The following is a 27,912-nucleotide window of genomic DNA, read 5'->3' as shown; positions in this document are numbered from 1 at the left end:
GTACAAACGCGTCAGCAGCATCCACCGGATCGGGATCCGCTCCGGGACCGGATTGAGGTCACGCCCACTAATTCGCTGCTCTCATTATCGCCCTCGGATTTCAAATTCGACTCATCCTATGCCCTTATCTAGACCTTTATCTCATCATCTATCGAGTCCTACACGCGGCTTTAGTGACTGACAAGGGGAATTTGCTGCCAATTAATGATGGGCTCGATAGTTGAAGTAGCAATAAATATACACTTAGCAGAACTGATATGAGCTGAACTGGTCAGTGAAGCTTGGTTTTAGTGCCCTTAGTCTCAGGAGTTGGTGATAGAGCTTTGGAGACGGTGCTCTAGGTCGATACGTCCTGAAACAATAAAAGGGGCGTGGCGCCAGGTTTAAAAATATATTATTTAAATCTTTAGTCTGCGGGGTGAGAGCCCGGAGCCCTCAACGAGTGCTTCTAAGGACATTGCCATGAAGAACTACCTGCATCTTCTCTTAATTGTCTTGCTAGCAGGAGGTAATTTGCTCACGACTTACTAATAATTGCATGATGAAGTGGACGTAAAGGCATCAATATCTTTTATTGCACGAACTGTGTCGTCAATAGGAAAAAAACGTAATAATTTTTACGTGGTCAGGGCCCATTTTAGGTCCATTTATGCTACCTGAGGGAGGTTTTTCTCTCTATCAAGTAGTGGATAATCTAGCTAGTTCTTAGTGTTCCCCTGCACTATTTGCGTGTCAGCTACTAAGTAGCATCGCAATTTTTCCTTTTTGCTTGGTGTGCTGGTCCTGGGAAAACGAAATTTGGTAAAATGTTTATGAAATGCGGAGCTTGAAGGTTACGCCCCCTATGGAACAGAGCCGCTGCGTGGTTGCGAACAACGAGCGAAGGGAAAAGGAAGCGAGATAAAGGATTTTATACTTTCGAAAATTGTGGTGATATCGTAATGTTGAGCCCTAATAGCAGATAATTTAGGGTCTTGTTTTCTAAAGTTTTATTGCGCTGTTTATAGTGTACATAAGGGGCTTTATCTTGTTGAGAAAGCCTAAAGAGTTTCCGATTTCGAAAAGCTTGGGAATGTCGACGTTCCAAGTTCCAAGAGTTGTCCGTATAATTTATTTGTAATAAACTGCTGCTGAAATTTTTGGATCAAATATGTGTAATTAAATTTGATGCGTAATTTATGCGTTAAAGGAGTGGGGTGGAACACTCTTACAAAGCTCATCGTCCCGATCTCCGAAAGGGGGACGGTTGGATAAATTAAAGGAAAACTGCGCATTTTAATGCTCATTAAGAATTCACCTTGACTTTCTAATATCCCGAAAAAAGTTAAAACTTGGCAATTTAAAGAATTGCTATTTTACAGAAACTATTAATCCGGTTTTTATTAAATTTGGGTTATTGATGTTTCTTGTAATGGCGCGATGACACTCCCAAACGATTCCCCTATGGTTCCAGATTTTTCACGCTGATAGACAACTTCGATTTTTCTTATGGATACCATGTTTAATCTTTATAGGAGCGAATAAAGAAAAATTACCTTTTTAATGGTATGTCACCATCGACGTTCGGCACTAGAGTGTAGAGGGAGGGATAGAATAACTGGGAAGAAGGCCTAGCATCGTCTCTTATGGAAATTTTCAGTTTTTTACCATCAGCTTCCGGTACTTTTTAATGCGATCTTTTACTCTCTCATGAAAATTTTCAGCTTTTCCATTCTGGCTTTAGGTTCTATGTCTTAATTTTTTTAACGTTCTTTTAACATCACTGAATACCTGAAGATTAGGTTATCGTTGTTAAAATGTCTCAATAATGCCCTACATACATCACCCTTCGTGCAGGCTACGAGAACACGCAAGTTTCACAGGTGAGATTAAGTAAAGTTTTTGAACTCTGTATACGTATCACTGAGAAGTACTAGCTAACCCTCTAAGAAATACCCAAACTAACTACTCAAACTTTAAGCATGGGAGAAAATTGATAATTGCGTCAGAAATACCTTCAATAATACATGACAATAACTGATAACAAGAGAGCTTTAAATGAGAAGCAGCCCCCAAGTCCAGTTATACTTAACCACATTATTTTTTAAGTAAAAAGCGAGAGTTTTAAAGAGCAATAGGTTGTGAATTTTAACTCTTACGGTTTTAATGGAAGGTCAGTGCATTCATTACTTGTGATTCAGTGGTAGAAGTTGTAAAATGTTAGCTAGAAACTACGCATGTCGCTATGTTAGGTCAGGTTAGTTTGGGTAGGCATGAATGTACGTAGTCATTTGAGTTCAGGTTAGTTCGGGTTAGCAAGAATGTATGTGGCTATTCAAGGTGCTAGTTCAGGTGTACTTAGGCGGTGCCTTTAGTTAAAAGCCATTGTACAAGTTGCTTATTGAATACATCAATGTGAATTTGGCACAATTTTTCATTATTCTGGAAGACGGGGTTCGGTTTAACTATATTATATTATGCACTAGAAATATTTTCACATTTTTTAATTAAAACTTTATTGAGTTTAACAACCGAAGTTCCAAAGTATTCCCTAAATTTGGTTGAATTCATCCAGGGGCTAATACCAGCTTGACCCACTCCATATAAATAGTCTAGAACTTTCATGGGCATTCGAGTACCTACGTATGTACATATATCGGCTCTGGTTCAACCGCGCCCAGCTTAGTGCCCTCGGTGAATTGGCCTATATCTATAACTTCAATTACTCTTTTTCTCATAAGATTGAAGAGGGATAGACCTCTTGGTCTATACGGTTATTTCCTTTACATTCCTAGTGTTAACAGGCCAAAATGGCCCTTAATGTGAAAATATTATAAGCACAGATACTTTTTATACACAAGAAATACATATTTATTGGATATGTCGTGTGTGTGTGTGTGTTTTGTTTTATTACCTTTGATTTTTATGATTATTACATTTTGATTGTTTATTTTATTATTTTATATTTAAGTGTGTGAAAAGACCTTTAAAGCACGCGCGACATATGGCACAACAGGACGCGCAGAGAAATGTTTTGCAACGCTTTACAAAACACGGAGTGTTTTGTAAAGCGTTGTTTACATTTGGCAACTTTTAGTCCAATACTATTTTGAACGAGTCGAAGCCCGTTTTTAACATGTCGAAACAACTTTAATCGAACATAAAAAAAAATTTTTTTGGAGTAACGCCTCTCTCATGGCGGCTTTAGGCAATTACATAGTGCCTTTGAATTCGCGCGTGAATACTCTGATTTTTGTTTGAACCTTCAATTAGAACAAATTTTTGCAGTTAGTTGAAAAGTCAAGAAATTGCATACACTTTAAAATCATTTTCCCAGCGATCCCCTCATATCCACCTTTACCTCCATATCCGCCACCTCCTCCGAAACCCCCTTCATAACCTCCGCTATAGCCCCTTCGTAACTTAGAACATTATGTTTAAAAATCTATAGTGGATGAGTGGTCTTTTATGGGTGTTACCTCCATGACTGCCGTATCCTCCGTAGCTTTTTTGATATGATGATTGCGGCAGACCTGTAGCCACCCCCGTAGTCACCACTCCATCTTCCAGCATAGCTTCCTCCATAGCCCTCTCCATGACGCCCTTATTGTTTGTAAACGCTTGGACCTGGTATTGAAAAAGTGAGGAGTGTGAAGAGGATTAGGGAAATTGCAATCTGAAAGAAATATATTGCATTGGCAGCATGGTGGTTTTATGCAAGTTACACACACCAATTGGGTTATTCCTTTATTTTATAACTTGATTTGGCATTTTTCTCAAGTTGAGCGTAAAAGTTCAATTTTCTTGTAAATATGCTCTATACGCTTGAGGTGGATTGCTTATTATTATTATTATTTTTTTTTTGGGAATAACGCCTCACACACCAGTAGGGGTTGTTGTAGCGATGGAATTGCACATTATTCTTAGTTAAAACCAACCGAGAATAACATTTACCCTTTACTAAGGGCTAGGGCGACCACTCTTGTTAACGTTTCGGTACAAATCTGTTTATTTATCTGTTTTCTTTCCTCAGATATTTCAATGAAAAAAATTTCCAGAGGTTCGAAACAAGTGTTTACCGGAAACTAATTCGCACAGACCGTTACTCGAAATAGAAATCCAACCATCTTTTTTCAATTCCGAAGAGCCTATAATGCGACAAAATCAAAGTAAAGTTGTTGCGACCCTTTTTATGTCGTACATAGCAGGTATATCAGACCAAATCTCCTGTTTACACCCTACTAAATGTTCTCGGATGTAAGCGCTGCTTTAGATGCAAGGGCTAAGGTCTTGTACACGAATATCAAACAATATTTTTTCTTGCAAGTGCATCAATATTAACACATTGACGCTTTTAAGCGTCAAGAAGAGTTATGAATTTCTTAAATGGTTTAGACGTGCCGAAATTGAAATGTTTAATATTGTTCTGCTTGCATAAAACGGAAACATGTATTAGAAAGAGCCATTTTATGCACGCTGTAGCGTGTCATAAACATCGATTATGATGCATGTGTCGTAAAAAAATTATTATTATACACTTACTTAGTACTATCCGGTACTTTCAGATTTTTACTACGCTAATCACAAGTCCCTTTATTAATTTGCCACCAGTGTTCCAAAAAAAGGTGATAGTGGTGATGAGTCAAATAATTAAGAAAACTGGAATTTATCTCCGGGAGTTTGAAACCGACATACAAGAGAGCTCTTTTCTTCAAAATTAGACAAATTGGAATTTGAAATCAGGTAAATAATACCTGTACAGGATGTTGATTTGATCGTATTACAAATGTTCAGGGTAGAATTTTGCTATGAATCAGAGATCTCTCATAATCATGGCTTTTCCCATAAATAATGAAAAAAGGCAACTTTGACACCCTGAATTATGAAATGAAAACTTTTTGCGAACATTTTCTATGTGGATTTTTCCGTGATTTATTGAGAGAAGCCTACCCTCGAAGCATGTAACACAACCAAATTAACCCCCTGTATACCTAATTTACAGAAACAAACTTGTTAAGTTTTTTAGGCGTTGACTTATTGATTCCAAGTTAAAATTGCCTGCCTAATTTAGTAGAAAAAAGCTCTCCCGACTTCGCATCCCACAAATTTAATTTCGCTAAAATATGGCTATTGTGGGCTTTCATGTCCTCTTATGGACTTTCAATAAAAGCCCAAATTATGCGTAAAGAAAACCGGAAAATTAAATAAACTTTGAATGACTTATTAGCCTTGAAATCTCAACCTGTATTAACCGAACAATAAGGATTTGGCCTTAAGGGCTGTTCGAAATCGTGAAATACCTTCGAAAGCTAAACTTCCACTTCAGTGGATATTCTGAAGTGTAAAACATAACCAATTGTCTGACCATGGCAAGGTTCAAGTAACCAGAACATTCAATACTCATTCTAGTTAAAACTTCCAAACTTAAATGCCTTGAGCCTTCCCTGGAACCTTCTATGAATGGTTCCCTTCTATAAGTTTCCTTAAACATTATGAGATAGTTTTCAATCTGTGTGGTTAACAGAAAAGTTATACTTGAAACCAATACTAACAATAATAAGTAACAAGTTGGAAGTTCTTTACTGCTGTAAGGATATTACTTTTTCTCTCATACCTGGCTTTCCATACATTCCAACTTCTTACATATGAATTTATATGGAAACAGTTTAAGTGACCTCCTACTTCCATTTAGAATTTTCCTAGGGGCGTTTGCAAGGATGTCTAAATGCAGAACAAATTAGCACCATTTTAAAATTTGGCTCAGTAAAAAATAGGTATTTGAATTGAAGCTCTCTAAAAAACCGTTTAAATTACTCAAACATGACTGCAAAACACATAAATTAAGAAAACATATTTTTAGTTATTTTTCAAGAAAAAGTGGTACGCCATTGGTCTACCGAAAATTTGTTTTTTCGTGTTTAATTATGAGGACGAAAATTTGGAGTTTTTTCACATATACATTTGTTCCGTTTTGAACATGTTAACACTGCAAAAATCTAACGTATGTTTTATCCATTTGTTGCAAGATTCAGTAGATTTGAGGGATCTGGAATGGAGTGGTCTGATGTTAAAGCACTTTGTGAAAGACCAAGACAAAACCTGCAAAATCACGAATATGCTGATGGCTGTCCCTAAAACGCCTGTTCCCTTTGAGGCCTGTTAGGTGTTCCATTGTACTTTTATGCGTTCAGTAAAAAACTTAACCATTAATTGAAATGAACTACTTCTCAATTGATGTGATTGTCGGGGAACTTCCATAGGGCTTTTTATCTTTAAGAAATAGGTTTAAAAAATATTATGCTGCCCCTCTGTTATTGGAATACAAAGCCAACTTCGAATGTATCGTAAATCAAGTTACACTCAGTTCTAGAAACAGTAATGGAGTTCTATTTCCGATATAGGGCGATTCAGTAGGAGTGACCGCAGTTAGAATGATATCGACAGTGTTGCTGATTAGTTGATCCAAGAAATCTGTTGAATCAGAAAGTCGATAATCTGTAAATATTGTCAAAAGTTGATGGACCTGCTTGGTTTGTAACCATGCGGTCGCAAAAAAGCCCGCCCCCTTTAATTTTTTTAATCCCGTAACTTACGCTTATGTCAAAATGTAGCGCTTGCACAGTACTGACTTTATACCAAGTTACGGCTTTCTATGTCACGGGATTAAAGAAATAAAGACGGGAGTACACACCCGGGACAAACCCTAATTTTCACTTAATGAACACAATGGGTTAAACTGTAATAAAACCTAAAAATTAACGATATTTTATTAACATTTCAGGAGTAATAAGGTTTCACTTCTCAATCAGTTTTCTTCTGTGAAACCGTAGAAAATAATCAAAATGTGTTAAATCTGCTGATCCAAGGGACCATACATTTCCCCCTGTGGACTATCGGTCTTTAATAATACAATTACTATTGGCGTTGGCCATTCATGGGACATGTTACATAAACGTGAAATGTAATCAGAATGTGTGATTCAGAAAATGTCATAAAAAACTTGCGGTTCCATAAAAAAAAAATGCAATCTCAATTCACTACTAGTTTGCAACTTACCCTCTGTAGCAGAACTTTTAAAATTCTGAAACTTTTGTATAGGGTGTTTTTTTAACAGGATTTTAATTCACTCTTGCCGCATATGCATTCATTGCATACCAATGAGCGGCATGCAGCTCTGTTTTCCCCATGAAAAGTGCAGATTACAAACAAACTTGGAACACCACATTCATATGCAAATTTGAGCAACCTAAATAGCTTTTAAGTCGACTACTCAATGTCAAAGTCTTTAAAATTTTAAAGGAATCATCAGATGTGCAGCATTAAATTTTATTAGTAATGTAGCAAAAATGATCTTACACACTAATAAAATTAATATAATATGCCATTAGGAAAAAGTTGAAGTTATGGAGATTACTGAAGTCATTAGAAAAGTGCTGCCGGAATTTCCATAAAATTTCATGAGCGTACAAGTAGAAAGGAACGAGGATGCTGAGCAACTTGACTACACGCGTTTCGACTTATTGGCTTCATGAGGCATGTGTGTGCACAAAGTAGGTAGACGGAAACATGCGGGGTGAATGCATAAATTGGCATAGCACATGCCAGTTGTTCCATTTCCTTTTTTTTCCATCCTTTCTAAGCTACATCCTCATGTGCGTATGTTCTTAGACATACACAGCGTGACACATGTGTATGTCTGAGATAAAGCCAATAAGTAGAAACGTATCTCATCGGGTTATCGGGTTAAATCCTTATGGCCTTTACAGACCAGTTATCTCAGTGCCTTTTATGCGATTTGATGTCACCAAGTGTCTTATATTTCGATCGAAAATTACCGATAAATAATCAAGAATAATCAGGGGCGTTTCAAGTCTCTGAAGCTCGAGAAATATCTAAAATTTAGAAAGATTCGTTACGGCGCTTAGAAATTGACTACTTCACTGTTTCTAACCCATATCATCAATAAATAGCTATATAAATCAGGGACGTTCCCAAGACTTTCAGAATTTTAGCAACAAAATTTCATCAATTAGAAATTATTACTCCTCAATGAATCTACCCCGTTAGAAGCTGCGTTCTGAGAATCTTAAAAGTTCTTAATGTAATTGATTTTTAACGTTTCAGTACTAAAATATTTTCGTGTAATTCATGTTTCCTGACCATTAAAAATTTCATATTTTGATTTTTTAATTTTTCTTCGTCTACTACAAACACGTGACGTTGACAAAAATTGAGAACGAGGGCTATGAAGCATTAAAATGACAGGATCAGATTTGAGGAAATGCTGCTCTAGATTTCAATTTATTGATTTGTTTTTTGTTTCCTTGTTTGAAATGTGGATGATTAAACAATGAAAATCGTTTATTTTAATGCATAAATAAGCCTTGATTTAGCATTATCTAATTGTAGTTCGATATAATTAATTTTCTAATTCTACCAACTATTTTAAAATGTTTTAGGAGGCCTTTTTTTGTAAATATTCGCATATATGCCTTTCAAAGTTTTTCTCCAAAACGTCTGACTTTCTATAATCACATGTAAAATAAATCTACCAAGTCCGGCTCTGTCTCAAATTCAAATGCTTGTTTCCAGCTTCAGTGTAAAGTAACGCTCGAGATGCTAGAAGAAGCTGCCAATACTGAGCATAAAAATTGCAATGTCGCTGACACTTTCATTCAGCACCTGTTCTGTATTAAAAATCAGGCATTTCATGATTAAGTAATAATTAAAACCACAGTAATGAACATTAACCGAAATTTTATCGCTATAAATTCATTTAATCGGATTTCGTCACTTTAGGAGACAATAAAAGCGGGATTTTTCGTTAGGTCGACGTTTCGCTTTAATTTAAAAGTCTCCTCACGACTAAAAAGGCAAACTACATAAAATGCAGAATGACTATCAAACCTTATAAGGGAGCAACCAGAAAAAATGATAAAAATTAGAAAATTCATAAAGTATAAATTTTAAAAATCACAAAAGTGAAGACAATAAAAACGTTTCGTAGGTTGAGCTCGCCCCAGGAGCAATTCCTTGCTATTCTACCGATTATAATTCGGTAGGCAGCCGTAGCCAATAAATCATTTATCAGCATTTAAGAGCCAATGTCTTAAATTCCATAAACTGACACATAGAAGAAATGCTCCAATGCACGAGCTCCTCTCTTAGTAGAAAACCACGAATGATTTTTGGAACCCTGAGGCCAACCGAACTATAATCGGTAGATTAGACCTAGAGAACTCCTCGGGGGGTAAGTGTGCACTTGGATGTTTTCAATGTCTGTTTATAACCATCTAAGAGCTTTCGCTGGAAATTTCGTTTCTCTTCGAGAAAGACTCAGATATATGAGTTTTCTTCTTAGTAAAAAAAACCAGGAATGATTTCCAGGATGCTGACGCCAACCGAATTGTAATCGGTAGATTATACCTCGTTGGGTAACTGCGTTCATCCCACGGAACGTTTTTATGTACGTTTCACTTTTGTGGTTTTTAAAATCCGTGAAATTTTAAATTTTGATGGTTTTTACTGGTTGTCCCTTTACATGATGTTTAATGGTCGCTCTGCATTTTATGTCGTTTATCTTTGTAGTCCTGAGGAAGCTTTTAAATTAAAGCGAGACGTCGACTTAACGAGAAATCCCGTTTTTTATTGTCTCTTAAACCGACGCTATCCGATTAAATAAATAGTCAGAGACACGAAAACCATACAACAAATTTAATCGCGATTAAATTTCTGTCAATGTTTACGGATCAAAAATGCCACAAAGGTGTTACAAATGCGTAGCAGTTTGATCATGAAATTCTCCTGGGAACATTATTGGTGAACACTCTCTATTCAGATAAAATATGTGAATACCTCCTATGCCCTCGATCCTCACCCACACGTACCACTCTTTCGCGCGATCAAGTATGTGGCGAAGTCGCTGACACAAGTGGCCGAGTAGAGCTAACTGGTGGCGCGACGAAGTGGCCCGTCTACAGGGGACCTAAGTTTCGATTCCTCATTCACTGACAAATCGTGGAAATCTTCTTTTCACAGCATGGTAGAAGGCAAAGCTGCTTGGAAGCGTTTCTTTTTTAAAAGCCAAAAACGCCTTATATACATTATCAGGTCGTATTTTCCACTATCCGCTCCTCGATAGACGAGCCTTGATGCGCCTCACACAAACTGCCCCTGTCCATTATTTGTAACTCAATTATCTATGTTTGGCATGTCTAGGGAGAGCAAAAATACACAAAAAAATGTTTCTTTACCCTTGAAGCACAAACGAAGATTTTTCAAGCATCCGTACGTCCAATAAATTGCCAGATCTCGGGTTTCTCTCTTTGATGGTACATCATTGAGTCGCATTGGAATGAGATGATCAGAAACACGAATATCTGAAATACGAGTGAAGGGCAGGAAAGGACGAGCCGTAATTATTATCATGCTCTACTCGCAAAAGATAAGACTTGAGAAACAAAGTTCTGCAGGGGAGCTGAGGGTGATGGGCATGATATATTTTAGATTTAGCATTCATCATTCAGGTTGGTTGGAACTTAGACCTCTGTGGTGCTGTTGAGAAAAACACGTCAGCCCTAGGTATAGTTGTTCTGCCTTTGATCTGAGGGCACTGAAAAGTGTTAAGTTTGCATGTAAACAACAAGACTTAGGAGGATGGAAAACACGAAAAAAAAGTACTTTCCAAGGTATTTTAAGTATGAAAATACTCCAAGTCGACAAGAAAATGTTTTCCTCGCAAAACAGCGAAAAAATTCCTCCGATAAATTTCCATTCAAGCCGATATAATACTTCCAACTAAGTAGTAATAAGACCCCAACTTAAAAGCCGTCGTTCCAAGACGTCGCCCATAGAAACTTCAAACAATTCGATTTCCAAGACACCACCTCAACCATTAAAAACTATCAAAGATTTAACAATTTTAACGCCTAATTGCTTCGATTACTCGAGCATTAACACGGTTAAGCTTCAGAATATCATTTAAATAGTCGAGCCGGGAAATACCCCGTTATAGGTGCGAAATAATTCAGCTTCCAAGGATTCCGTGGAGCAATGAAGGGTGCTTTACTATACGTAAATAGGGGTGTAGATCGTGATATCTTGACATAATTATTACTGGGAACATTAATCAAGTCAAATTAACTTAATTGACGGGATTCTATAAGGTTGATGTGAAGTAAAGTTAATTGCCAACCCTAGGGCGCATCAACTTCTGTGTGTAATACATGAAGGAGATGAAATCCGCGAAGAAGTTTTCATCAAAATTCATTAACATTGTGTAACATTGCCAATTCCCTGAAAACTTCCTCTGACGTTAAAAGCTTGCAGAATCAGCGATACCTATTTAGTAAGGCAATGCAGCAGGATTAAGCACGTCATCAATAGTACTAGCTCAGTTGAAAAGAGCCAATTTTTCTGATTATTACCCAAATCATTCATGTCCAACCTGACAATTCGCTCCGCACATCTGTCCCATTTATCACAACATACGACTATATGAGGCACACCGTTTCATCAGGACGAATATCAACATCGCAAAGTTTTTTCCGAAATATACATAATCTCTCGAATTGTGATTTATCGCCCTGAAACCGATCTCGTGTTGTTCGTTATTAACTTACCGTTTTTCTCGCGTGGAAATTATCGCAGATCCGCCTCTGAATTTTTGCCCCCGCCGTGCCGTTTAAAATAAAACTAACCATTTGAAATGCAGCCCCAGAAACGCTGTACGTGAATTCATTACGCTCGTTTATTGAAGTTGTTCAGATGAGATGAGGTTAGGTCATGTCGGTTTAGGTTAGTTCAGGTTAGGTCAGTTCAGGTTAGGTCAGGTTGGGAGCGTCCGGAGTGGGAGGACGAACGCGCAAAGGCCAGAGGGAGAGGTCTCAACCTGGACCGAAGTGCGATTGGGAGAGAACTGGTGGAAAGCGAGGAGAAATGAAAGGCATTTAAGTGCACGGTAGGAAAATAGTGAGGGAGAGAATACTAGGAGGAAAGCGGCGAACCGAGGCGCATAGTGCGTGTGGCTGCAGCGCCTCGACGGAATGCTGAGAGACGACGTTCCAGGGCAGGGGAGAAAAGAGGGGATGGTTTTAGTGAGTAGGTGGGTGAAAGTTGAAGTCCCACACTATTCGGCTGATACCATAGGGCCAACAGAGATCCTCAGTCGGGTGTTTTGGACAATTTCCACCTCTGCCAAAAAAAATGTTAGTTCAGACCAACATCAACGTCGCCCAGTTTCTTTCGAAATATACAGAATCACTCGAGTTGCGATATGTAGTACTGAAACCGATTTTCTCTTGTTCCTTGATAACTTCTCGTTTTTCTCGTTCGAAAATTACCTCAGATCCTCCACTATACTTTTGCTCCCGCCGCGCCGTTTATAATGAAACTGATCATTTGAGATGCAGTCCCAGAAACGCTGTACGTGAATTTATTACGCTCGTTTATTGCAGCTGTTCAGCCGAGTTCATGTTAGATCAAGTCAGTTTAAGTTAATTCAGGTTAGTTCAGACCAACATCAACATCGCCGAGTCTCTTCCGAAATATACATAATCCCTCGAATTGAGATTTATCGCACTGAAACCGATATCCTGTTCTTTGTTATTAACTTCCACGTTTTTCTCGTTCGGAAATTACCGCAGATCCGCCTCTGAATTTTCGTCCTGGTGCGCCGTTTGAAATAAAACTGAGCATTTGAGATACAGCCCCAGAAACGATCTATGTGAATTCATTACGCTGCTCTGTCATTGAAGCTGTTCAGCTGAGTTCAGGTTGATTCAGGCTAGCTCAGACCAGCATCAACGTCGCCAAGTTTCTTCCGAAATATACGTTATCACTGAATTATGATTTGTCGCTCTGAAACCGATCTCATCGTGTTCCTTTTTAGTTTCCCGTTTTTCTTATCCGGAAATAACCATAGATCGTCTCTGTATTTTTGTCCCCGCCGCGCCGTTTGAAATGGAAGGGATCATTTGAGGTAACCTCAAAAATGAATTCATTTCGCTCGCTTATCGAAGTTGTTCAGCTGAGTTCAGGTCGGTCCAAGCGAACATCAACATCGCGAGATTTCTTCCGAAATATACATAATCACTCGAATTGCGATTTATCGCCCTGAAACCGATCTCCTGTTGTTCGTTATTAACTTCCCGTTTTTCTCGACCGGAAATTACCGCAGATCCGCCCCTGAATTTTTGCCCCCGCCGCGCCGTTTAAAATAAAATGGACCATTTGAAATACAGCCCCAGAAACGGTGTACGTGTATTCGTTACGCCCGTCTATTGAAGTTGTTCATGCGGGCCCCAAGAAAACTCAAGATTGTGCCCCAAGGATTTAAGACACGAACATCCAGGTCGATATTCGCTAAAACAATAAAGGGGCGTCGCCTTTTTCTGCACAGTTTACGTTTTAAGTTTCCGAAACAACATTTGCTTCCCAGAAACATATCGATTAATAATGTATTATCAAATGTTGAAGTTCCCGACAGCCCTTAATATGAGACAAAAGGAAACTTTGGAAATTGTCCGGATGTAACTCAAGGCATCCGCAGAGTTAACATCGGAACGCATCAACGAGGCTCCTGCTGGAAATGCTCTAAAAGTTCTTCTAATGCCGCTCAAGTTTACTTTGCAGATGATAACTGTCCGTTTCAAGACAGCTGATTTTTAAATCGACCATGATCGCTCAGCAATAACGAATGGTTAAATGGACCTCCGAGGGAGAGTGCGAAACTGAGCAATAATGGACATTTGGAAACAATCATAGCAAGGATTATTCTTGTCGTTCCGAAGATTAAATGAATAAAAATTATTTAGCTAGCGATTTGCGGATGGTTTCCACGAGGACGCTTCTTTAAAACGAAGCAGAAGACGCAACGGTTTCAAATAATGAATTAAACCTTAAGAGGTTTTGACTATAATTCTCCGGAGGAAAACCAAAAATGAGCTGGAGGGCATAAAAGTAGAAACATCAGGGAAACTTAACATTTAGTGCGAAATACCCTGTCTCCACAGATAAGTATCCTTGATCGAGTCGATTTAGAGATTTTGCGCATTTAAGATCCATATGAGTCCCAAAATATTAATTTGGCGTCTCATAGATTAAATAGAGCTTTAGACGACTTAAAACGCCCTGAAAAGCTTTCAATTTGGGGTATGAAAATGAAGTCTAAATATGACTTCCTGTATATCTTTGAGAGAGCTTTCAATTGCGGTAGTTCGAATGGAATTAATTATTTCGAATCGAATGTAAATCATCACTTCAATGGACTTTCCTCATCAGCGAAGAACCCATACCTTCACTAATTTCAGTGATCATTTTGGCAGGTTTCAAAGGAGGCATAGCTTGCGATTTTTGATAAGAAATACTAGAAAATAAGAAGATTCTTATTTCAGAGACACATTGGCACTGCACCAAAGAGACAATCGCAATGGGGTTTCGAATGTACTGAAATCAGAGCTACAGTGGGTACGAAGATCCTACCTTTAAGACCTCATTGTTGGCAGCAGCGACGAGGCCTCCCATCGCTCTTCCACTATTCTCGCATTGGCCGCAGCATATTTGAAATAGCCGAATTTATGAAACAGATACTATAGATATAGAAATTCAGTGATAAATTTTGGAACAGTGGAACAATATCAAGTAATGATGGACAAAAATATTGGCGGGTGAAATGAAACGATGACGAAATGTTATCTTGAGCCTGCCAGTAGGCAGTTGCAGCTAAATATTAAAATAAAAGATTCTTAGCAAGTAGGGGAGGAACTGCATAGCTGAATTCTGGGGAACCTAAGGTGCAAATACCTACTAGCGCATAAATGCATATATTATGACAAGATTTTCAAGACAGGAGTGGATAGAATAACACAACTCCACTAATGAAAGATTTCACCTGTCTCATTACTAGAATCTGCAAGTAGCGTCAGATGTAACGCGGAATTCTGCACGTTGTTACAGCCGAATTAAGAGCGATAGCAAGACCCGAACTATATAGCTTAATTTTAGGGCGCTTAAGGCCACCAATATTGCAGAAATCATTTAAAAACATTTACGGCAGTGGAAATACAGTCACTTTGGACAAAAAAAATCAGCTGATTATTGGGCAATTTTCAACTGTAATTCAGAAATATTTAGCGCACTTCAGGCCAGTCGTTTAGGTTAATCAACTGTAATCACGAAGGATCAGTTGTAATTTTAAAGTAATCATTTCATGATTTGAAATTGTATATTGATTTCCTATGAACATGGCCCTTTTTAGTCTTGTACCCGTCATTTATAATTCTGAATATATTCAGTGTATTTAGGTAAATGAATTTCCTCTTTCGGCTACATTCTATCGGGCTATTTCACACCTTAAATGATATGTTTTCTAGTTTCCAGGTTACAATATTGACTGAATTAGGCTTGGTGGTTTCTCATAAATTATACACAATAAAAAGTATTGAATATTAATGTATCATATTCAGGATTCGTTGGTCCATATTTCCGCAGGATGATATATTTTCCTGAATTGAGAAAGCAATTTTCTTCCTTGTAGTTTTGTCTACATTTCTCTTAAGTAAACACAGTATTGAAATAAGGCTTCAACTTGCAGCAAGTAATTCTTTTATCGACTTTAGAATGCCAAATTCTCGTGTTGAGCAAATACCCGTATAGCACATTTAATTTAAGAAAATGCTTAAAATAAGTGGAAATTACTTCAACCGATCTTTTATTTCGAATAAGCGTTTTATTATATGCGATTCGCCCTATATTCTCAATTTAACTGCTTTTTCTTGCCCTTAACTAAGGTAGGTACTGGTGGATTTAAATATTCAAAACAAGTATTCATTTTTTTTCCGTGCACTTGACAAGCCTGAATGGTCTTAACTGATTTCTAAATCTCAGTTCACTCCACCGAATTATACTTTACATTTTCTGTATTACAGCTATAATTGACCTTTTCTGAAACACAAAATTATCCAAATTAAATTGCAATTGACACTTTATAAGTCACAGTTGATTAATCTGAATGACATTTGACAATTGCTGAATTACAGTTGACATTCTAAGTTAAAATTGATACTTTTTAAATGATGGTTTATTGATCTGAATGACATTTGACAGTTTCTGAACTATAGCTGATACTTCTAAGTTAAAGTGAAACTTTCTGAGTTACAGTTGAGCAATCATCGCTAGCAGTTTTCAAGAAATTAACTAATATTTTCATATTATAATTTTTTACAAAATAAGTCCGTAATAAAACATGTAAACATGGGTAGACCATGTAAAAAAATGGTCCTATCTTCAACAGGGAGGTTCAAAATAAATGCTCTTCTTTCTTAAAGTCTTTCAGTGTCGTTTGCCTTCAAAGTAATCCGTAAATTTCCATCATAAAGATGTCCATATTGGCGAAAATATGACTTTTCTAGATGATTGTCATTTAAGACTATATAGCTCCAGATCCATTACCAATGCTTCTGTAGTATAAATTTTACACGGAATAGCACCCTTTTGTCTATATCTTTTGTAAATGGGAGTTCTGCAACATCACTTTAAATCAACCTGCAATTTTTCAATTTCAAACTGTCCGAATTGGCGAAAACATGATTCTGTAAATGATTATCTTTTAGAATCAGATAACTTCAAAAACATCGCCCCAGTAGCTCTTTGGCATAATTTCTATGTGAAAGGACGTAGTATTCCCTATCGTTCCTGCTAGCGTGAGTCTTGAAATATGTGTTCAAAATAATCGGCAAATTTCAATTTTAAAGGTGTCTATATTGGCGAAAACACGGTTTTCTAGAGAATTGGCTTCGGAGATCATATAGCTTGTGATCCATTTGCCAGTAGCACTGTAGTATAAATTTTATACCAAAGAGCATATTTTTTCTCTTTATTTCTTGTAAATATGGGTCCTTTAATAGCTCTTCAAAGTAATCTGCAAATTTCCAACTTAATTGGACTAAAAAAACTATAATCAAAAAGGCACGTTCTCTATAGAAGATATATTGCACAAAGAAGGCATTAGCTTGACTGGAAATATTTTTTTGGAACCTGCTACCTTTGGAAACATTAAAAAAAAATGCATGAAAAATCATACCGTGTGCAGTATTGGCATTAATTTTGTGTGGCGCTTCGGCGTCCAAAGGTAAAAGGCAAAAATATCGTTAACAAAACGTGATCATTTCCAAGAGAGTGAGAATAATAATGCAGTTGCATTTGACGACGACTTCCGGTCAGCAACTTGTCTCAGTTTTGGCTGCACTCAGTTCTTTCGTCTGTTCAATTGTACGTAATCTTCAATTCAGTGACAAATACGATATTGTTTGAGCTTCTGAAAGGACACAGATGACACTCTAGACGCCACAGTAGGAGCATTAAAATGCCTTCAATCTGATGTTGAGAGAAAATTTTACACTACAGAAATGCATATGATTTAGAAGCTTAGACAGCAGTTTCCATGTGTATACTTTAGGTGGAAATAAGCAAGAGCAAAATTTCCATAATCTGCCATCGTGTTCTGCATGTTTTCAATCGCAGTTAATGCTGTTGAAATAAATGTGCCAATAACAGCAATAGCTCATTAGATGTGAAAAGTAGCGTCGAGATTCATTGTGGTTCCAAACCCTCATCTAGCCATATCTGGTTTCGCATAGTGACCTAATGGCGAACAAACGCGTATCTTGTTCTCTCACCAGAACTTCATGCTTATTTCGGGCACGTTCGCCATCTAAAATAAATTTCGAAGTTTATCTTATTCCCATTGATGCCACAATTACAACACGTTTATGATCAATGTCTCGAATGCGCAGCTATTCAATAAACCGAAGTATGAAATTCGCCTTTGACAAGAAACTTCGTAAAAAATCTCTTTATCTTCGCCTATCGCTCGTTCCTTATTGTTACGTGATACAAGATTAATGGTTGGTACACTATGGATACAATTTACCTGTCATAATATATTATTATCGAATTTACTCTTTTTTACGCGATGCGCTTTGATGAGGGTGTTATTTCCCTGTTCCGCCCCAAAAATATAAATCTTAAAACCTTCCACCCAGTTTATTCATAATTTAAGAGATTATGATACACACGTAATAATAATAGGTTTATCGCGGGAAAATTAATTTTCCTTTATGTGTGGGTGGAGTATCTCAGCTTAAGTTAGCGTTGCTGGCGCCACATGGTTCTTGACTTTTGCCCTTATTGAGATCATTAAATTAATGTTAGGATAAATCCTAATCCGCTTGATATATTTAAACCGCATGTTAAAAATACACCCATTCAGCAAACTTCCTTCCTACTCCTTCCTACTCAACTTCCAAATCGTATGCTATTCAATGCAACTTTTTTGCAATTTGACCCGCGCTTTATCTCTTACGGTTCAAGGGAAGCTGAGCCGGTTTATGTATGTGGCCTTCAACTCAGGCCAGCCTTTTAAAACCCTCACTAAATTTAAATAGATTTATTTAATACCTGAATCGATTATAAATGGGGAATCCACGAGAATTGAGTCCTGTTTTTAGGAAAAGTATCGAAGTAGAAAAAATTGGGAAATTAGGTTTTAATGAGATTTTGTTTGAAGACCCAAGAAGAGCTCTTTGTTCGGAAAGAAGAAGAAGGGGAAACAATACTCTTAAGGAGGTCAATTATGGTTCGAAATGTATGTATCTTGCTGAGTAATCCTTAGTGCTTCCACACGATGGGTTTCTTGAAAATGCGGTTTATTTTTATTGAGTTTTGGGAGTTTTAAGTCTTCCAATGCTATGTAACTGTACACGAACAGAATTCAGATAACGATTGTCGACAGGGTAACAGGAGAGGAGCAGGTTTCGTTGGAGAGAAATATAACTTCAATCATTCGTAAATACATACGTTACCTTGAGGCACTTTTTGGTTTACCTAAGAGGTGAGGACGAAGAAGATAATGCAATACGTGGGGACGTTCAGTAAATCACACAAAACCAGGAGCAGAAAGTTGAAGGACAGTGATGCGAAGCGAAGCCCTCCTCTTGTTCTGGAGCAAACCTGGAAGAGAAGGAAAAACAGAAATTTTCGCCTGGATATGAGGTCATTTCAACGATTGGTAAAGACAATTTGGGAATTACCTAAGGAGTTAAGGCGAAGACAACATAAATCTTTTTAGTAATTTCTCCAAGTTAAGGTTTTTTACCTTCCCAAGATAGTTAAGATTTCGGCGGATCCACTTTTGAATCAGTTCCCCAGTGAAGCAAAGCAAACCACCGATTCATTGGTTCCATCTTTGGGGTTCTACTGTTCAGCCCTACATCTCTCCTGTTTTTGGACCTTTATCAAGGACCTTGAGGTAGGGGTCCCGGGCATGACCCTGTGATGTTTGTCGATGAGACGGGTTTCGTGACATTTGAGAGGAAGTCGCAGGACTTATCCCTTCGGGTGCTAAACGTGCAGCATAAGGCATCTCTGTTTGATTTTTGCCAATCGATGAAATGATATTAATTACTTTGGATCTCGGGTCTACAACAAATTATACATATTTGACGAGGATACTACCCCTTCAGGGATTCACTGTGAGAATTAAAAATGAGCTAATGAGAAACGCTTATTATGATGTTGACGAATATCTGAAAGCGAACACATTTCATTTGATTTAACATCGTGTTGACGCTGTAACTCTCTTTGAAGTTTGAACTGCCCTTTCCACTGCTAAAGCGTTTTCATATGCATTGCGTATTACTGAATGTGCATTGCGTAATGTTATTAATCTATGTTTTACTTTTCGCCTGTTTTAGAATGCACTGATTAATTATCTAATTAATTGTCAATTAATTGCTCTCATCAGGGTAAAACGAATTTTTCTTTGGACACGAATAGAGGATCTATCTATCGAGCCCCACTTCGATTCCTCATTAGATAAACTTCAAAGCGGGAAACTTTAAATATCTCCCCATTGCGATTTTATCGCAACCATTACAACGACGCAATCATTACCACCCTCTGAACAGTAAGTGCGCTTTACGACCGCATTCTGTCTGAGATTTAATTTTGGACCTGAAAATGGCGACTTAACTTCTGATAAAGCAAAACACAAAATTCATTAGCCTTTATTTTGCATTAGCCAGAATTATATTTAGTTTTACGACACTCCGGGAGGGTACAGCGAATACCCAACCGCGGATTCAATTTGCAAGTTAACAGACCTTTCTAGGAACACGAAACCTAGCAAAACGTCCTATACCTGCAAATATCCTATAACAACATCACATCTAATGCAAATACACGGAATAATTTAATAATTTATTGATACTCGTACCTATTAATGTATGGATGTATGCTAAAACCTGAGAGGAAGCAGCCATGGATGAACGATGGGACTGTTGGAGAGGCGCCAAACTGCTGAGAGACAATGAGAAAGTTAATTGCGGCAATAATACAACTGATATGCCTATTTCCTCTCAAGTAATCTCTTGGAGCGTAGGAGAGATGATAACCACAAGTTTTCGGTTTTTTATTTCCGATAAAGGAAATTAAAAATCGAATAGAGGTAATGATGGATTCTCGGCCGCTCCGGTGGAAAGGCGATGATTTGATGCAGAAACGAAAAAAGATTATTAATAAATCTAGAGCGCAAAAACAGCCCCCGAACCATTTAAAATCAATTAGTTTGAGTTGCGGAGGAAATAAAAATATCTAGTCCATCTCCTGCAGTAATCAGAAAACTCATTTAAGCAGGTTTCAATTAACTTTTTCTTTTGTTCCAGCGCACGAAAGTGATTGCGTCCGGCTAACCAACATGACGTCGCCCCCTGTACAAGATCCGCGCAACGAAATGCGCCTCCACTGTCGATTCGATATGGGCGGAGAACAGCTCTATGCTGTTAAATGGTAGGTATTGAGCTTGGGATTTAACCCATGAAAAAGTAGTGAGAAATGTCGGTGGAATTGATCAGTATTTCCCCCTTTCTCGAACGTTTGAGGCCATTTCAAACGTCCAAAATCCCTGATGATGGGCCACGAGAGTGACCCCCCGATGATGGGGCACGAGAGTGACCTCCCTGACGATGGGGCATGATGGCAAAACTTCCTTCACTGGGAGGTACTTTCAAAATCGTTAAGGAAGGAAGTGTAGAAATCGCTCAATATCTCGAAAACTAGGGCTAATATTACGACCTGTGTGTCGAGACGGTCATTTCATGTACTTCTTGAGAGCTACTTGAAACGAACAATAGTTCTCGAGATATTGATGACCACTTTCTCTCCAATCGATTTCTTTGCAATATGTACCCTGGAGCCTCATTTGAGAGGTGAGAGTCATCCAAATCAAGTTTGAAGCACCTTCAATTTAGGGACACTTCCAAATTACCGAAAATCGCTATCAAAGTGAACCCGTGTCAGCTTATTTTTTAGAAAAACTTGGCAAAAACTAGGCTAAAGAGTATATTATCCTTATATAAATCATTTTCAAGAGTTTTCATTGCAATTTGAAGTCTATACACTGTATTTATTCTGATTTAAGTATTCCTAGAAGTTCAGTGCCCCTCTACGAAGCTCTTTTCATCTTCATGTAATTACCATTTTGGCTAAACGATTGAGTATTTTTCCAAAACCCCACTTTAAGCATTCTTTTCTTCTCGTTAATTTCGTCAATTTTTGAAAATTTCGCTCATTTCATCCATTTTTGAAAATTTGGATGATTTTCGTCCTATTCAACTGTCGGTAGGAGTTTCGTTCGTTTTTGAAAATCTTGCTGATTTCTTCAATTTGATCCGAAATTAAGTAGATCAATCTCTTGCTAGAAGTGACTCGGCATCTCGAAAACGAAAATAGATATCGTAAAGACACTTGTTCATAAATAGGCTTAATGTTGAGCGTAGTTTCTTGAGTCTGGGATGTAGAGAGCTCCGGAGTATTACGTCAAAATCCTCTGTCCCAAAAATATCACTACCCACAAACTTATCAAACTTACCTCGCCCTTCCCCCGGATGTTGTACTCTTCAGATCCGAGAAACTGATAATGGAGGTAGTCGGTTTGACCTTTTTTTGAAACACAATATTGATCTACAAATTCGCAAGTTATCGTAGGATTAAATTAAACCAGTTTAAAAAATCACATAAAAGGATTTGAAATTACCCTATCTCGAAAATTAACAGAGACATTGGAACTGTGTTTGCACAATGTGATATTGAAAAAAATGCGTGGTACCACATGATAAAAGGTATCCAGAAAATAATCCCAGCAACTGCTTAAAGTATTTAAATGAAATTTTTCAGTTTATGACAGTCGTTATCCGTGAATTTTTTGTTGAAAAAATTTGTTTCTAAAAGGGGCCTGCAGTCCAATAAAGCTCTATCGCATCTCGACATCGAATAGAGACATATTAATCGCCCCTCTAGGCATTAGAACTCGTTGAAACAATTAAGTTAGCTGGCTAGTCTACAAAATCCCGAATTATTAGAGATGGAACTTCAAAAAATAGTCAATCTAATCTGACCTTTAGGCGTTTTCCGGAATATTTTCAAATATCCGATATACTGGTTTTGGTTTAAATGATAATAATTGATTTTGGTCTTAACTCAATGACATCCCATTTAAGAGTCACCCCTCTTGGATATCCATTGCGAGGCACCTTCATTTAACACATTCAAAATCAAGAAAATTGGTTTCTCTGAACTTAAACGACATACCACAACCCGATTAAAGAGAAATTTGTCTCAATTTGCCTTTATATTTAACTAAATAGGTAATCTTCATGAAATTTGTTCCTTCTATATTGACTAAAGGTCTCTTTACAGTCGGAAAATTTTCTTTCTGGCAACTTCATAAGACCAATCAAATTTCAATTTGCTTTGCAGTTGACGATTTATTGCCCGACTTGCCAATTTACCACTAACAAGATCGATAAGCGGTAAAAAAAAAACAGTAAATTTTGTCAACTAATGGTGCGCCAGGCATTAAAATGGCCCCGTATCTCTTAGGCAATACTGAAAATGTTGAAAATCGTTAATCTCGAAAACTATGGGAGATCTCCTGACCTCGTTTGTTTGGGCTCATATTCCCTGCTAAGACGGAAAACGAAGCTGAAGAGAAATGAACATTATAAACACATAAGTTCACATTTAATTTCAATGTAAATTTCAAATATACCTAAGCTAGCACTTCTAATATTAACGTATTCTGTACAGTTTCAATAGACATAGCGGGATAGGAACAAATATTGTTCTGATTGTTCATTTCTGGGCTTAAATAATTAACGCTTTGTTTGTTCTAATTGGCCGATAATGACCTTTATTGTTTCACATATAGCATGTAATAAATTAATGGCATATTGCCTAGTAAACGATATGTGATTTTTAATAAGTAGCGATGTTTCATCTGAGTATATAAAACTTCGTCGTTTTATCATCGAAATTTATCGTGAAGTTATGAAACAATTGTAATTAAAACATACCCCTTGAGGAAATGAAGTTTAACAGAGAGAAGTTATTAGGAAAGATAGAAAAAATTTTCAACTTTTGACGCCCTGTATCTCTTGCGATTTTTCGTGTATACCCTGTAAGAAGTTATGCCCGATTGACTGACGAACCACACAATACTAGAACTACATACGGAAATTTAATACTTAAGTTTAAATCACATTACCAGGTCAATCTGTTTCAATTAGTTGCGGAATACTTTCCCCTCTTGCGGTTCCTAGTACAGCAAATTTGTGAAGCGTCAATCCTAATTACTGAAGAATTTAAATAGTTTTCCTGCAAAGTCAATCGAAGGAGAAAATGTCTTTATTTTAAACTCTGAATACTTCCAAAGTCAAAAATTCTGAAACTTTTGTATAAAGTGATATACTCACTTGTCCTTGAAAATCTCGAGATTTTCGAAATTGACAAAAAAATATGAAATTTAACATTTAATTAGTTTAATTGAAAAAGTCTTTGTAAAATTGTTATTCATAAAATCTTAGAAACGCACGAAATCTAAAAACATTCGAGGAAACAGTTTATGAGATACTGCGAGTCTTCTATACAGGATGTGACATCATTATGAAGATATTTCAGGGGGTGATAGTACTTTGCAAAATAATAAAAACAGCTAATAGACCCATGGTCAGAAACGTACCATTTTTAATATACAGGATAGCAAAGTTTTACTTTTTTTTTATATTTTGCGTTTTTCTCACGTATGCCTTTGAATTAAATTTGTGAATTTTCGTACACCTATTTCCTTTAAGATCCTTTATAACGAAATGTCGAAATCGTTGGTAGCCACATACAAGGTATTATGTTGTTTTGGGTCATGCACTATATTGTGCTTTGTTTCTTTTTTTTTTCATACCCTATACGAATTCTGATACCAAATTTGAATTCCTTTTTCAATTCTCTAGCCTCTTCGTCTCTTGCATCTCTTTGTATCTTTCACCGCTTTCGTAGATTTTGCAAAAATCTTTATTGGTACAAATTAAAATTGTAGAGGAAATAAGGAAAAAAATATCATCCAGCTCAGCGAAAACAAAATTATAAAAATTAAAAACGCTAAAGGTGAGGAAAACTATGAAACTTTGTCACCCTGTATATCGAAAATAATGCGTTTTTGACCATGGATTGAATATCATTTTTTATAATTTTACAGAGTACTATTGCAATTTGAAATATCTCCATAATGACACGCTATATTTATATTTTGTTACACACTGTGTATTTAGATTTGACAGAGTTTCTGGACCCTCTAGAATCTCATCGTGGCCATCAAATAGCACTTCAATTTCTGTGAGGAAATATATTGATATCAATAAGCACTTCTTAATATCGACCTTTGGCTACTAAGTTATGATATAAAAAATAAAATTAAAATAATTAAACGAATTCGACCAACAGCAGAGCAAATTAATGACATTTCCATGTATATTGGCAATAATAATAAAATTTAGATTTACCCTCGATTCTCTTTCAACCTATTCGGAATTGAGAAATGACTTCACTTTTCTCCATTTCATTTTCGCCTAATATTAATTTCTCATATGCCAATCAACAAACTCAATTATTTGTATATTCCAATTCTTGTTATTCCTCTTATGCCTACATCTCCAAAGTTTACTTAAGCCATTTTAAGGCAACAAACAACCTCTCAATAGTAAATGTTCCAGCCGATAACTTAGAGTTACGGATCTTCTTGAATTATATATTGTATTAAATATACAATATTGTATTAAATTGGTAGGACCGGTAGTAGTCTTCTATTCCGACCAGAGGTCTGTCATGGTCCAGAACAATGTATTGGTATATAGATAAGCATGATACTGCTTGGCTGAAGCATTGAGCCAGGTGGCAGTTCCATGCTGAATGACTGTAGGTCTTGTAATGCCATATGTTTGAGTTTGTATGTCAGAAAGATCTAGAGGAAAGGAGGTTCACGAGGTGTTTCGCATTTTCCTAACTAGACTAGTGGTGTTTAATAATAATTGTTATCTATCATGAGCCCAGATGCCTTATTTTTGTCAAGAATCGAACAATCACCATTTTCTAGAATTACCAATTTGTTCTTTTGGCATCAACTGCACACTATATCTACCACCTCTTGAATAATGCTGAGTGGTTGATTATTTACGAGTATTGCTATAATATCTGCACAGGCATCTATTTCCACTTCCCGGGAGACTAAAGTGTCCAGCAGCTCAATTAGACGCCACGAGCAGTACCTGAGGACACTGTACAATGGTCCCCTCTCCCCTGCCCCTGTGGACAACCCATAGCAGTCTTCAATTTGACCGTGTTCTCATATAAAGTTCTGGTCATTCTGGTTATATACTATGGATCCAGTTAGTGGATGTGGCTCCAACTCCTTGTGCTTTCACTGTATCAAGTAAAGAATCTGATAGTGGAAATATGAATAATCCTTCTATGTTCAAGAAGATTTCCGCGAAGACCTTGAATCACAGAGGTTGCCTGATCTCTGCCATCGGGCGCCAATTCTACTTATTACCAAACCATAATTGATTAACCAGTTTTGAAAGTTCAGGTGAAGTTGCGACGTTATTGAGGAGATTTTGATAGTACCGAGTCTCTTTTACAAGTTTCGCAAAAATCTTTTACTTTTCGAAGAACATCTTAACGCTTCCGGAGAGAATTGTTGAAATACCCCAATGGTACTTAACTTATTCACAATTTTCGGCTTTGCAGGTATAAGGATGACCACGAGTTCTTCAGGTATACCCCCACAAATAAAGTCAAGATAATAACTTACTCAGTTCCTGGAGTGAACGTCAACTTGATACTATCCAGCTGTAGCTCTGAGAGTTGCGATCTGCTACTGCAGAATCTGACAAAGCCAGAAAGTTCTGGAGCTTATAGATGTGAGGTTTCTACGGAAGCTCCTGCATTCCGGCTGGCGTCTGAAACTCATAATATAACCGTGGCAGGTTGGTTCGAACTATATTAGAGTGAAAGTGAGTTTCAAATTGTTTTTCAGCTTTACCCAAGGAGAAACCGATGATAGATGGTTTGAAGCGTACTTACACCTTGGGGAGTGCATTTGAGGCCATTTGCACCTCTGGACTTGGAGACCCTAAACCTTCACTGAAACTGTATATAAATAATAAGCCGGTAAGTACCCTTCTTCGATCTAGAGCAGAGTTGTTCTATAAAAACTTTTGATGCAGGTCCATTCAATGTACATAACAGAAAAACCCAGCAATCCCGAAAAACAACAGCCCTTCTATAAGTTGAACTTACGCAGGGCTAAGATCCATCTAGGGGTGACTTTGGAGCGCACCTCACCTTTATGGAATATCAACTCTCAAAACCGCCTGACCTGCATTTCCTCTATAGAAGGACTCAATTTAAACATCGCCCCAGCCCTGAATGTAACTCGCACCTTTACAGTAGTTGACAGCAATCAAGTGATCAAAAATCAGCACTTGCACTGGCCTAATGCAGGATCTAGGCCTCAGGGATATTTCCAGGGTTTATTGCTGACGATAGCTGGAATTTTGGCTATGTTCAATTACTATACCCATTCGCAATAAGATGCTGTTTAGTGGTAAGATTTTATTGACTAGGGAAGTGTTTAAGTACACCATATCACCGTATCCTACTAGAACACGTTTAGACCAAAGTTTTATATGTGATAAATGTGGTATATTTTTCCGTTATTCGTCGTTTGCTGAGAAGACTGATGTTTGTAGGGTGAAAGAGAGAAAGAGCAGATGGTTGAATTTATTATGGTTCTTTGAGATATTTGGGTGAGAGGCGAAATAAGTTTAAAAGTTGTTAGGGTCAATAGGGTCAACTGAAAACAGTCAAAATAAGATAAATCATTGCACTAGCCCTATCTCTAATCTTAAATATTTAGTGAACAGACCGTGAATTACATATTACCCTACTGATGCACATAAGGATGAATCTTTGTGGAATTTGAAGACGAAGAAGTAGGAAAGGCAGTCGCGAGTAAGGTCGCCATCGCTTTTCTTCCCACCCCAAAACAAATATATTCGTTCTTAATGAAGCTGTGAGTAATTACAATGAGATAAATCATCAAAGTTTCAAGGCTCATTTTCACGGTGATAATACACTCACAGAAGTATCTACTCTCATGAGAGTCACTTCGATGCCTAGTTGTGCCACGGAAGTTTACAGTAAACGCTCGTTTTCACGATAATAGTACTTTCACGAAAGTATTCCCATGAGGCTCACCTAAATACTTGTGTCATTCAAGTCTACACGCCAATAATCATAAATCGTAATCTCAAAGTAGGTCAGAGAGAGGGAGAACTATTATGCAAAACTGAGCCCTGGCCGCAAAGGCTTAGAGGGCGATGGTTAGAGGGCCGATTGTCTAGTTAAAGAAGAGACTTCACTGGATCAGAGCATATGGAGATAAATGGGACATGGTAAAAATCGTCCGATCTCGGCCCTCCTACCCTCGGTGAGAGATTCGTGTCTCAGGTCGATCGAACTCAAGTATCTCTGAAAATTTCCAATTAT

At 37.4% G+C, this 27,912-nt stretch overlaps 2 protein-coding genes across 2 annotated transcripts in view; one reads left to right on the top strand and one right to left on the bottom strand.

Annotated features, from left to right (window-relative positions):
* LOC136415189 (acanthoscurrin-1-like) overlaps positions 1–27,912 on the bottom strand; it is a 62,088-nt gene that overhangs the window by 13,450 nt on the left and 20,726 nt on the right. The window lies entirely within an intron of this gene.
* Positions 19–27,320, top strand: LOC136415084 (uncharacterized). The gene is made up of 5 exons (XM_066399481.1): positions 19–508; positions 20,700–20,823; positions 26,110–26,348; positions 26,399–26,532; positions 26,589–27,320. Exons 1-5 carry the CDS (start codon positions 463–465, stop codon positions 26,952–26,954), a joined length of 909 nt encoding a protein of 302 aa, XP_066255578.1. The 5' UTR covers positions 19–462; the 3' UTR covers positions 26,955–27,320.

The sequence above is a fragment of the Euwallacea similis genome, chromosome 19 (assembly GCF_039881205.1).
Source record: "Euwallacea similis isolate ESF13 chromosome 19, ESF131.1, whole genome shotgun sequence".
NCBI classification, from domain to species: Eukaryota; Metazoa; Arthropoda; class Insecta; order Coleoptera; family Curculionidae; genus Euwallacea; species Euwallacea similis.
The sequence above is the reverse complement of the archived record's forward strand: the minus strand, read 5'-3'. Positions and strand labels throughout refer to the sequence as shown.

Bases quoted from the DNA above. Each gene is read 5' to 3' on its own strand.
- LOC136415084 (XM_066399481.1), top strand. From the start codon at position 463: ATGAAGAACTACCTGCATCTTCTCTTAATTGTCTTGCTAGCAGGAG. The intron at 509-20,699 runs GTAATTTGCTCA...CTTTTGTTCCAG, and splicing joins AATTGTCTTGCTAGCAGGAG to CGCACGAAAGTGATTGCGTC. The intron at 26,349-26,398 runs GTTGGTTCGAAC...ATTGTTTTTCAG, and splicing joins TCATAATATAACCGTGGCAG to CTTTACCCAAGGAGAAACCG.